The sequence below is a fragment of the Semicossyphus pulcher genome, unplaced genomic scaffold (genome assembly GCF_022749685.1).
Source record: "Semicossyphus pulcher isolate SPU_LCO1_2020_fin unplaced genomic scaffold, fSemPul1.0.p SCAF_14, whole genome shotgun sequence".
NCBI classification, from domain to species: Eukaryota; Metazoa; Chordata; class Actinopteri; order Labriformes; family Labridae; genus Semicossyphus; species Semicossyphus pulcher.
Genome location: NW_027211648.1, coordinates 27,413,225 through 27,425,842, shown reverse-complemented (window position 1 = coordinate 27,425,842; position 12,618 = coordinate 27,413,225). Strand labels below are relative to the sequence as shown.

At 41.4% G+C, this 12,618-nt stretch overlaps 1 protein-coding gene and 1 long non-coding RNA gene across 2 annotated transcripts in view; both read left to right on the top strand.

Annotated features, from left to right (window-relative positions):
- LOC138590915 (NACHT, LRR and PYD domains-containing protein 12-like) overlaps positions 1-12,618 on the top strand; it is a 215,251-nt gene that overhangs the window by 188,646 nt on the left and 13,987 nt on the right. Inside the window, exons 18-20 of the mRNA XM_069661348.1 lie at positions 1,210-1,383; positions 6,363-6,536; positions 6,944-7,117. Of these exons, the coding sequence (XP_069517449.1) occupies positions 1,210-1,383; positions 6,363-6,536; positions 6,944-7,117 (522 nt within the window). The remainder of the gene's footprint in view (positions 1-1,209; positions 1,384-6,362; positions 6,537-6,943; positions 7,118-12,618) is intronic.
- On the top strand, positions 2,591-4,361 carry LOC138590938 (uncharacterized). The gene is made up of 2 exons (XR_011308070.1): positions 2,591-3,437; positions 3,916-4,361. It is a non-coding gene; the product is annotated as an uncharacterized lncRNA (long non-coding RNA).

The window sequence follows — 12,618 nt, the reverse complement described above, 5'->3', positions numbered from 1 at the left end:
CTGTAAATATATGCAGACTTTATTGTTCAAAGTTCAGTCAAACTTTAGAAGCTTAATAAAGATTAAATTACACATCAAAGTCATTTGAACATGTCAAAAGGTGCAGCATCCTTCAAAAGAACAAGTGTTACACCTGGTTAAAGCCACATGAAGTGATGATTCTGAATGACAGCGTTAAGTTTGAGTTATCTGAGCTTCTATATTATTTCCTGTTCTTCTTTCTAACAGATCAAAGTGTTGCTTTGTTTTCATGTCAGCATTGAGGAACTATTTGAAGAAACAGACCTTTAGATTTCAGCCAAAACAAATCAATAGTCTGCACCAGAAACATGTTTGTCTTAATGGAGAGGTTCATATTTATTCAGGTCAATCTAAAAACAACACTCACATTCCCATATGCACATATATTTATAGAGTTATTTTATGTCTGTCATCATTCCCTCTGTCCATACTGTCTGTGAAGAAATCCTCTTCTAACCTGACTCCAATGTTACGAGATGGAGGACAAACATTCACACTCTTTCACTTCACAAAAATGACTTTTACAGTTTAGCTGAAACTAATAAGAGGCTTCAGCAGACTGAGCTACACATATCAAGTGTTTGGTGTTTGACTGTCTCCTTGTTGAGCTGCAGTGGAGGAATAGTGACTCAAAGAGTGAATTTGGTTGTAAATAGTTTGAACCTTTGGTGGACACAGACTTGATTTGGCTGACTCAGACTGCTGAAGCTTCATATTAGTTTCACATGAACTTATGGAGTTTATCCTGCTGTGTAGTTTTGTTAGGAAGGGACCACTTCACACTCACTGGGGACAGTAGGAATCATTGCTGCCACTAATGAGTCTTTAATGTGTAGAAAGCATGTGGCTGTTATTTTAAGACTTCAACAAATGTGGACGTCTCCTTTTATTACATAGACCTACTAAGCCCCCAAATACAGTAAGAAGAAGGTCATTTAATAAATGAATGAATGAACAGTGTTTAGTCCAACATGTCTGATGTGTTCATGATTCTCTAATTACAGACGTGACTGAGATCAGCAGCATGTTATTAACCTGTGCTGACATGAAAAGGTGTATGAATGTTCTGTTGACATTTGGATGATGACTGCAGAAGGCTGACGTCATGATGATCCACAGAACACAATGGAAAAGTCACTCCACTCATTTGAAGGAAAATCTGTAATTTTGTCTTCATTCTTTATTCAGATTGCGTGACTGCTGGTTGTCAGAGATGAGCTGTGCTTCTCTGATCCCAGCTCTGAAGTCCAACCCCTCCCATCTGAGAGAGCTGCAGCTGAGTGACAACAAGCTGCAGGATTCAGGAGTGAAGCTGCTGTGTGGTTTTCTGGAGAGTCCACACTGTAGACTGGAGACTCTGAGGTCAGAAACCATGTTTTACTTCTGTGCTGAGATTAATATGATGTGAAAGTTGTGTTGACACTAAACTGCAGACATGAGGCTGATATTATACTGATCCACACTGAGTATCTTAATGCTGAAGTCTATTTTCTTCTTCACTGCTTTAGTCCATTGACTGTAGCAGAGCAATGTTGAGTTCCACATTTAAAACCTTCATAGAACAAGAAAAATCCTACACTGTATAATTCACTGTGAACCTCTGAAACACCTGATTTCATCTTTTATTCCACATCATGTTTTGAAATAAATCAGTAATAGAAACATTTATTAATTATTTCAGTTTGTACGAGCAGAAAATAACAAATATATTCAATATTTTCTTTTTCCAACATTTCGATTAAAATATTTGTTTCTTGTAACGACTGAAAAGTTGAAAGTGAAGATGCTTTGAGTTTATGGCTCCACTATTTCTAAAAGAAATACTGTCCATGTCTTTGTTCACATTCACCAAAATTCATTCGGACATATTTGGCATCTTGGAAACTTTAGTATTTTGAGTCGACTCTTCAGTTATTTTCTGCTGGTTTTTATTGTATTTCTTGTTTGTTGTGTTTGGCTGCACAACATGAGTTTGTATAGATGGAGCCACTGGTGCTTCTTGTGTTACGCTCCTGAAAAATGAGGAGAAATAATCACACAGTGATCGGGTGATGTTTCTCAGACACGTCTGAAGTTCAATGAGGAAAGTGCTGTGATTTCTCCTGGTGAGGGATTAAAAGACCACTTTCAGCGTTACAGAAGACCTCTATTGCAGTTTAAACTCAACAACAAAGAATGAATCAAATGTTTCTAAATATCACATAATTAGCATTACAACCATTTTAATAGTGTTTTAAATATGTGTTTTATTTGAATCAGTCGTCATAAATGTTTGATCTTTTTAACCTAATCACAGATTTTAACATCATCACAGACCAAGAAGCACTAAACTGTAATTTGTATCAGACTATGAGTGTGTTATATTTGAACTTGTCACACTTGCAGAGTTTAAGAGGTGAAGTCGCTGCGTCTTTATTGAAGTAGCAGCATGTTGTCATTAATATTAATGAGAGCTCTTTTTCACTTTGTGTATTTCACACATTTTAACCTGCATCCTGTTGTGTTCAGGTGTTTGGAGTTTCCACTTTCTGAACTTTGACCTTCTTAACCTTCTTCAGCTCTGAACACATTATTAAAGGGATAGTTCGGATTTTTTGACCCCCAGTTGTATGATATACATGCCAGTAGTGTAGCAGATGCCAAGCTATTTGCTCACTCACCGAGTCCCGTGGTCGGACCTCTGTCCGGTTCCGAACGTAAAAAAAGTAGTTCCGGTGAGATGCCAGGGTCATGAAACCAAAAAGTTTTACCCTAAAAAAACTACACGGAGGCAAAGGTGATCCATTTTCAACACAAAACCACCCTCCGCAGATTTCATATACCGCGCCGTTTTTTTGGCACTATTTTCTCTCTCGAGCAATCAAGTATCACTACGCCCGCGGCAGGCCGGTCTCTCAGGTAAGCCGACCTAACACCTTCACGTTGATTCTGACCCATTTATGTAAGTAGTAAACATGTCGGACTATGAAAGTGATGAAGAAGATTTACCTTTTACTACGGATCCAAAAGGGATATCTGTATGAACCTGAATATACGGATGCTGAACTTTGTCAGATGGACATAGAACGGGCAGAGAGAGAAAGGAGAGAGACAGAAGCTGTGCAAGCAGATGAGGGGCCCGCTGAAACGAGAGATAGACTGCATGAAAACTGGTGGTGCACCTGTGGGAAGTGCCAGCCAATGCCCACCGAGTTGGAGAGCTACTGCTGTCGGGAATGGGAGCTGGTCATGCCGCAGTTGCAAGATCTCTCAATCTCAGAGGAAGCCAGCGCATCTGCTTCTACCTGTATCACAAACCACAAGGTCTTTCTGGCGCTCCTTAATGCTGGCTTTTTGCAGACCTTTTTCCACATACCCAAAATTAACTGGAAGAGGCGTCCCAGGCCAGCTGGACCCGACGGATAGCTGTCTTTAGAGTAAGTGTTGTTATGATCATCTCTTATGACAACAATCAGGTAATTCATTAGTTTCCATGAGGGTATTCGTGGAGTCTGAGTCTTAGGTGGTGAATATTTACTACACTGTTATTGAATACTGATATAGAATATTATACAGTTGTATTGGCTTGTTTGTCTTTGTGATTATGATATAATAGAATATAATATTATAATGTAACTTATTGTTCTGTTATACAATATGAATTGATCACTAAGTAGGCTATATAATCCTAATACTACCCACAATTTCCCAGTTTGGGGATAAATAAAGTACATTATCTATCTATACTTCAATATATATATATCTATAGATATATCTATATATCTATCTATACTACAACTCAACTCAACTCAACCTGTCAACCATAAATACGTCTTACATATGCTTGTAACTGACCATTTAGCATTTTACATACAGTATGCTCAGACTAAACATGTTATGCTGTATTTTTTTCAGACAATACAGGCTGGTTGGCTATCGGATCGTGCTTGAATGGGCCCTAAAAGGAGAACAGCTGGGAAAAGGCAATAGGAGAGTTCTTCCTTCATGTGTGGTGGACACCATAAGAGAGACATATCCATCACCAAATGGACAATATGTAGGCTTCAAAGAGTCAGAGGAAGCACTGGGTTTGTTTTAGTTGTGTTGAAATCTGATTTGGTAAGTTCATTTTTAAAAGTTGAGTGTTACCCTGAAAGACGCATGTTTCCTTTTTCTTTAAAATATATTTTATTTTATTTTTAAGAAACACACAAATTGAAAGCACCTACCTATATATTTTCAATTGTTAAAAAATAATTTTCAGGCATTGTGAACCAAATGTAAGCCTGGAAGACTAATGGTTGGACAAAAAAGTTTTTGTAAATAAAATTGCAGACGAAAATAAAGAATATAACTTTTTACATCTCTGAGTTTCAAACATTCTCTCCCATAACTATATAACTATAGTGCACGCTGCTTTTGTACAAAAGTACACAATTATTAAAAAACAAATATAGAAATATATATAATTTCTATATGTATAAACATATATAAATAAGCAGCATACAAATGGGCAATTTGTTATTCACAAACAACAACTGAAGTGAGACGTCTCTGACAGAAGAGAGCAGCAAAACTTTGGTTTGGGCCTACTTTCTGTGGACTAAAAAGTCTCAAACAGGTCCCTATTTGCCTCGAAATCGTGTTGCATGTTGTGCCACCAGATCATCCTTGTCTGGCTTTGGAGTTGGAGCTATATTGGCCGGTATGTTGACAGGAGGATGGATGTGGAACTGCTTATCTCCAAGCTTGATGTTCTTGTCAAGTCGCCGTTGGATGACACGCTGCACCAAGTCTTTCCTGAAACTCTGAGAGGTTGGCACATGGAGCTTCCTTGCAACCCATTGACTTGATTGCTTGGAGTGAAACACATTGTATTTTTCTTTCCCTGGGGGAATAAAAATAACCATCAGTTGGAAGTTAGTACAACTGATAACTGATGTAATCCAAGTCCATTATACAAAAAAACCACACAAATTGAAGCTACCTTTTTTGCTTCATCTTTCATGCATTCGTGCCTGCATGGAGGTGTATTGGAAGTGCCTCCTCTTCTCAGCGTACTTCAGCATAGCGCTGTGGAAAACCTCAAGATCCCCTGAAACAACAGATTTTATTTAGACATTTGTCATGCACATTTCTATAACAGCCTCACACATAACATTTCAAAGCCTCCAAAATCTTTTAGTTTTATACAGTACATTTGCTGATCAATTGTTGGCTCAAAGACCAGGCAACATAATCTGTTTTCTCCTGCAGTGTATGTGACATTTCTCTGACATCTCCTTCTCTGATTGAAGCATTGGAATGTTTGGAAATGATTCCAGCTGTTAGCTTTTTAGTCTCGATGTCACTGGGAGAGCTCATCGTTTTGGGAATAAATACGTCAGGCACGGTCCACATAATATTCATAAGCTTATTCCAACTTACCAGTGTGCTTGAATAAAGTCATTTGACTCAGGTTACCTCAAGAGATTCTTATCAAGAACAACAGAAGTGCATACCTTTTAAAACAGTGATTGTACGGAATATTATAAGATAGAATGTAACTTGTTTATACACGTATGCAAATATGTTTATACTTCTACACACGCACAAACACACGTTAGTATTACCTAGTTTCTCTTACCTGGGGTGTGGGCACCGCCGTGCTCCTCAAGACATGCATTTTCTTCTGTCCTGGGCGTGGAGGGACATAATCTTCTTCGGTGAAGTGCGCGCTGCAAACGCGAAGTTTTTTTACCCTCATTGCCTTGGTACGTATGCTCAACCCGACTGCAACAAGCCAAAGTTCTCGTAGGGCACGATCCTCGGGAAAGCGATGAAATACGTGCGGTGGAATATTTTTGTTACTGCAGCCTGGAAAATCACAAATTCGCACCATTTTGACTAGTATCTCCTCTGTGACAACAAACGTCCCCTGCCAAGTTACAATTCCAGCGTGTTCTCTCCAAAACAGCTGATGGATCACGTCACCTGAGAGACCGGCCTGCCGCAGGCGTAGTGATACTGGATTGTTCGAGAGAGAAAATAGTGCCAAAAAAACGGCGCGGTATATGAAATCCGCAGAGGGTGGTTTTGTGTTGAAAATGGATCACCTTTGCCTCCGTGTTGTTTTTTTAGGGTAAAACTTTTTGGTTTCATGACCCTGGCATCTCACCGGAACTACTTTTTTTACGTTCGGAACCGGACAGAAGTCCGACCACGGGACTCGGTGAGTGAGCAAATAGCTTTGCATCTGCTACACTACTGGCATGTATATCATACAACTGGGGGTCAAAAAATCCGAACTATCCCTTTAAACATTAAAGGATTTCATGCAGGAACATTGTATTCTAACGTCACATCATTTATTCTTTATTCAGATTGATTGACTGCAGTTTGTCAGAGATGAGCTGTGCTTCTCTGGCCTCAGCTCTGAAGTCCAACCCCTCCCATCTGAGAGAGCTGCAGCTGAGCCACAACAAGCTTCTGGATTCAGGAGTGAAGCTGCTGTGTGGTTTTCTGGAGAGTCCACACTGTAGACTGGAGACTCTGAGGTCAGAAACCATGTTTTACTTCTGTGCTGAGATTAATATGATGTGAAAGTTGTGTTGACACTAAACTGCAGACATGAGGCTGATATTATACTGATCCACACTGAGTATCTTAATGCTGAAGTCTATTTTCTTCTTCACTGCTTTAGTCCATTGACTGTAGCAGAGCAATGTTGAGTTCCACATTTAAAACCTTCATAGAACAAGAAAAATCCTACACTGTATAATTCACTGTGAACCTCTGAAACACCTGATTTCATCTTTTATTCCACATCATGTTTTGAAATAAATCAGTAATAGAAACATTTATTAATTATTTCAGTTTGTACGAGCAGAAAATAACAAATATATTCAGTATTTTCTTTTTCCAACATTTTCCTCCAAAGTCACATCATTTATTCTTTATTCAGATTGTGGGACTGCAGGTTGTCAGAGATGAGCTGTGCTTCTCTGGCCTCAGCTCTGAAGTCCAACCCCTCCCATCTGAGAGAGCTGGAGCTGAGCAACAACGAGCTGCAGGATTCAGGCGTGAAGCTGCTGTCTGATCTTGTGGAGAGTCCACACTGTAGACTGGAGACTCTGAGGTCAGTCCATGTTAGCTTCAGCAGTACTGTGCTAAACACAGTTATTATCACAGCAAAGATCCAGTATTGTCTGCTAAACCTCCAACCCTCCCAGTGGCTGCTGTCCTCAGTGAAGCTGTGAGAGGAGAACAGTGACAGGCTTCAGGATTGGACAGAAACACAGAGAGAGAACAGACAGCCAATCAGATCAGCACGAAGCTTGTTGTGATCACGTGTTTGATTTGATGTGAAGACAACTGTTGTTGTTGTGTTCATGTGTACAGGACATTAAGCTGGATTACAGCTGACAGCATCACAAGATGTTTAGAGACAATGGAGGACAGTTTTTGTTACATCATTGATTTTACAGTATCCAAGAAAGAAAAAAAAAGAAAAGAAAAGGCACAGATGTAAAAAGAAAATGTACTGGGGGAAGATGAGCCATAATGACAACATGTGTTCAATATAAGAGATAGAGCTAGGTCCAGGGTTTAGAGACACTTCAGTCCTTTTGTTCCACTTGTCCATAGTCTTTCCCTCCCATCTGTAGAAGAAATTAATAATCTTCAGGTCCGATTCAGTGGCTGGTTCAGATGAGTTTTATTCACTGCGCAGTGGAGAGAGATCATCACAGCAAGTTGTAGAAAACCTCTCTGACTAGAGTCAGCTCTAGTCAGATTATATATCTTGGGTCACAGTAAACAAAGGGCTAACCAAAAGGGCTATGCTAATTGAAATCGAGCAACAAAGGGCAATACACAACCAAGATGAAAGAAGCTACGGTGTCATTCTCAGAGGGGGGTGTCTGGGGGACCAAACTAACAAGAGGGTTCAAGCTAGCTTCTCGAGGCTCATACAGTGGTCTTAGGTGTGAAGAACTCACAGTCTGATGGCTAAACAAATGTATAGAAGGAAGTTAATCACAGGGGTTCCTTTGGAAACATCAAAACCTTGATTAACACTGATGTGATAGCAGGAAGGAAAAAGAATACACTCTGATGTTGTTCATCTCTGAAGTTACAATTTGTTGAGACAATTTAACTAAAAGTAGAAAGGTGGAACGAATTGTGAAGAAAACCATAATTATTTAAGATGTTAACAAATACAGAATTAAAGCTATAAATTCTGTTTCCACAATTCAAAAAGCCCTCTCATATGGGTGCACAATAAGCATTGAGAGAGTACATTGAATAGGACATTAGTGGGCAATTTACTCAAACAAAAAACAAACGAAAAAAATAAATAAAAATTATTCGAGATGAGCTGTCCATTTCCTCCAGTATGTAGTGAATTTGTCCATACACAGATTCAAGGAAAAAGTCAGTTTTTCCATGTCATATATTTCTTTAACAATTACAATCCACTCCTCTTTCGATGGGGACTCTTTTGATAGCCATCTTCTTGTAATAGCTTTTTTAGTGGCTACCAACATTATTTTAATCAAATATTTATCAGTAACATTGATTGTGGGGGATATATTACCAAGATAAATTGTGCAAAAGTCATGTTTAATCTCAAAGCCTACTATTGTTTTAATTTCCTCCACTACATCCTGCCAATAGGATCGTATAATCGGACAGTCCCAGAAGACAGGGAAATGGTCTGCCTGAGCATTCCCACAATCTCTCCAGCACCTTCCATAACTGGGCTGACCTTTCTGATGCTGTTAAATTTTTGGAGTGATAAAAAAATCAAATCATATTTTTCCACGAAAACTCCCACCAGTGACCTGAACTGGAAGCGCTCATTTGAGTTTTACAAATATTTAGCCATTCATCTTCTGAAATGGTTATTTTTGCTTCTTTTTCCCAGTTGGATTTAACATAAAGAGTGGAAAAGCCATTGAGTGATTGTAAACAGGAATAGATTCGGGAAATCAATTTCTGGTTTAGTTTAGATTTGTATGTGTCAATCAAAATGTTAATTAAATCAGAATTGCCTTCCTCTGTTGTTCTTATATCACAGTTAAAATGAGCTCTAACGCCGGGAACACACCGGACGCCGAAGCGGCGCGAATAGCTGCGGAGCGGAGCCCGTTTCCTTTCGGCGCCCATGTTAACCGATTGTGTCGTTCACACCAGACGCGCTGCGGCGCGCACCTCTGCGGCCGGCTCGCGCCCTGCAGCGATCGTATCGGCGTCTGGTCTATTTTTTCTGCGAGCTGCAAGCGATCGCGTCAATCCTGGCAGGAAGTCAAACATGAAACAACGAGAGAATCCGGTCAATTTTCAAAATTTAAACTATTTTCAAAATAAAACACCGCGATTGACAAATGCGATGTTATATTTGTGTGCTTTTATATATTTGTCAGTATCTAAACAGAGCGCGAGAGAGATGAAGATACACACAGACACACAGACATAGACACAAACACACACAGACATAGACACACACACAGACACAGACACACAGGCACACAGAAGAAAGAGAGAGACACAAAGTGGACTGGCAATAGGGGGTGCGAGCAGGGGGTCAAAACACAGACGCAAACAGAGAGAGAGAGCATGATGAAAACATGAAAACAGCTCCAAATGTGAGTAAACGACAGCTGAGGAGCAGAGGCGCTTGTCGACCGGCGCGGAGTAATGCACGTCTGGTGTGAACGAAAGTGCTCCGGCTCACTCCGGATTTTCGTTGCGCGGCGCTTCGGCATCCGGTGTGTTCCCGGCGTAACTTGAAGGTATCTGAAGAAGTCTTGATTTTCTAAATTGTAGTTGTCCTTAAGTTTTTGGAGTGGAGAGCCACTGTTTGAAACGCCCATCAATCTGGGCGGGTTTAAAATCTTTATCATGTGCCACCCATCGTAATAGTTTAATGTGGTTTTCCAGTTTGTATTTACAACATTCACCAAACCAAATGTTTAGGGGCGTTTTTGTCCAACCACTTAAGCTTTGTTTATGCAGCAAGTATAGATTTCTGTCTCCAAGCAAGCTCTGGAGGGGAATGTCCAGTTGGCTTAGTTCTAGATTTTTCCATTTAGCATAGTAACATGGGTTGCACAAATAAATCAAATATCTAAGCTGTGCAGATTTGTAGTAGTTCACTATGTTTGGGAAAGATAGTCCTCCTTTTTCTTTGGACAGTTGCAGTGTTTTGTACCTGATCCTTGGTTTAAGGCCTTTCCAGATGAACCCAGATAGCATTCTCTTCCACTCTGTTAATTGTTTTTCAGGTATTTCTATTGGTATTTACAGAAAAAGAAAAAGCAGTCGTGGTAAGATGTTCATTTTAACTATGTCTGTTCGGTTATGTAAGTCCAGTGGTAATAAACTCCATTTATTTAATTCTGTCTTTATCTCCTTAGTAATTGGCAGATAGTTAGTTGCGTAGATGTTGGTTAAATCCTTTGGAATTTTTAGTCCTAAATATTTAATGATATTATTCTCCCATTTAAAATTGCACAGGTTATTCATTTGTACTGAGGGAATATAGTTAAATGAGATAACTTTAGGTTACAAAAGTAACCCCGGTTCTCTGATAACATGAGTGAGGTATCTCACTATGGGTACGCCCCTCTGCGTAGTCCTCAGAAGCCCAATAACATTACGCCAGCCACATTGGCTGGCAGTCGTGACGACTGCATCAAGAGGAGGGACATCCTCTCCCTACAAAGGGGCTGATGCAGTCTCACCAGATCATTCAAAATAAGCACACCTCTTCCTCGCTTCAGGCAAGGAGGGTGGTCTGGTGAGATACCTCACTCATGTTATCAGAGAACCGGGGTTACCTTTGTAACCTAAAGTTCTCTTTCAAACATTCGTTCGGTATCTCACTATGGGGATATACTGACTCCCGTATTGCTAGACAAGCTTATCTTGAAGACCGACTGCCAATAATTAGGCTGACGACCCACGGCCCTCAGAGGAGCCCACACTCAGCACAGTATGCGCTAGAGAGAGCGCAGTGACATCCAGTGCATAGAACCTTGCAAAGGTATGATGTGAAGCCCAACTGGCCGCAAAGCATATATCTTGGATAGACACGCCTCTAAACAGGGCCCAGGATGTTGCCATCCCCCTTGTGGAGTGAGCGCGTAAACCAGCTGGGGCTTGAAGCCCCTTGCTGCTGTAGGCCATAGAAATGGCCCCGACTATCCAATGAGAAAGCCGTTGTTTTGTAATAGGCTTACCAGTATGAGGTTTTGCCCATGACACAAACAGCTGATCAGTTTTCCTAAAACCTTTTGTTTTGTCCACATAAATGCGTAAGGCACGCACCGGGCACAATTTGTGTAACCGCTCCTGTTCCGAGGTGGAAAAAGGAGGAGGTGAAAAGACAGCTAGGTCAAGTGGAAGACACACCAAAGTAGGATTCTTTGGTACAAAAGCTGGATTTGGCCTTAGCACCACACGTGCATATCCTGTGGCAAACTGAAGACAGTCAGGATGCACTGAAAATGCATGGATATCACTGACCCGCTTAGCAGACGCCAGTGCCAATAACACGGCCGTCTTAAGTGATAAAACCTTAAGATCTACCTGATCTAAAGGCTCAAAGGGGGGGTGAGACAGCGCATCCAAAACAGTTGGCAAATCCCATGATGGGGCCAGCTGTTTGGACACCGGACGCAGACGACGAGCACCCTTCATAAAACGGCTGACAAGGGGATGTTGTCCCACAGCCTTACCACCAAAACCTACATGGCATGCTGCAATAGCAGCCAAGTAAACCTTAACGGTGGAGAAGGCTTTTCCCTTATCCAGCAAATCTTGCAGAAAGCTGAGAATAATAGGAACTGAGGCCTGGAAAGGCACCTCCTGTGACCTTGAACACCAGTCCTCAAACACACGCCATTTGCAATCATATAGTGACCTGGTGGAAGAGGCTCTAGCACTCTGAATGGTCTTAATGACATTCTGTGGAAGTCCAACTGCATCCAGATTCAGCCTCTCACGGGCCAAGCCCAGAGCACCAGCCGCTCTGGGTGAGGGTGAAATATCTCCCCTCGCGCCTGTGGTAGCAGGTCTCTGCTTAAAGGGAGGGGCCATGGCCGGTCGTAAAGAAGTCGGCAGATGTCTGCCAGCCAATGCTTCCCCGGCCAATGAGGGGCTATCAGGATGAGTGTTAAGCCTCTCTCTTGCACGTAAACGAATGCGTAAAGCAGAACCTGCGGCCACTCGTGGGCTAGTGCATCTATCCCCATCGGTGCCTCCTGGTCTCTCAGGGAAAAGAACATGGGGCACTGATTGTTCTCTCTCGAGGCGTACAGGTCGACTTCCGGGCGACCGTAAAGCGCCCAAACCTGCTCTGTTACCTCTGGGTTGAGCTTCCACTCTCTGTAATGAGGGTTGCCTCTGGAGAGTAGGTCTGCCCCACAATTCTGTACTCCCGGCACATGGGTGGCTTTCAACGATAGGAGATGCACATTGCTCCACAAAATCAGTCTGTGAGCCAATGTGTGCAACTGAAGGGATCGCAGTCCGCCTTGTCTGTTGATATAGGCGACCACAGTCGTATTGTCTGACCTTACAAGCACGTGATGACCCTTTATAAAGGGGAGAAAGTGCTTCAGTGCCAAGTGC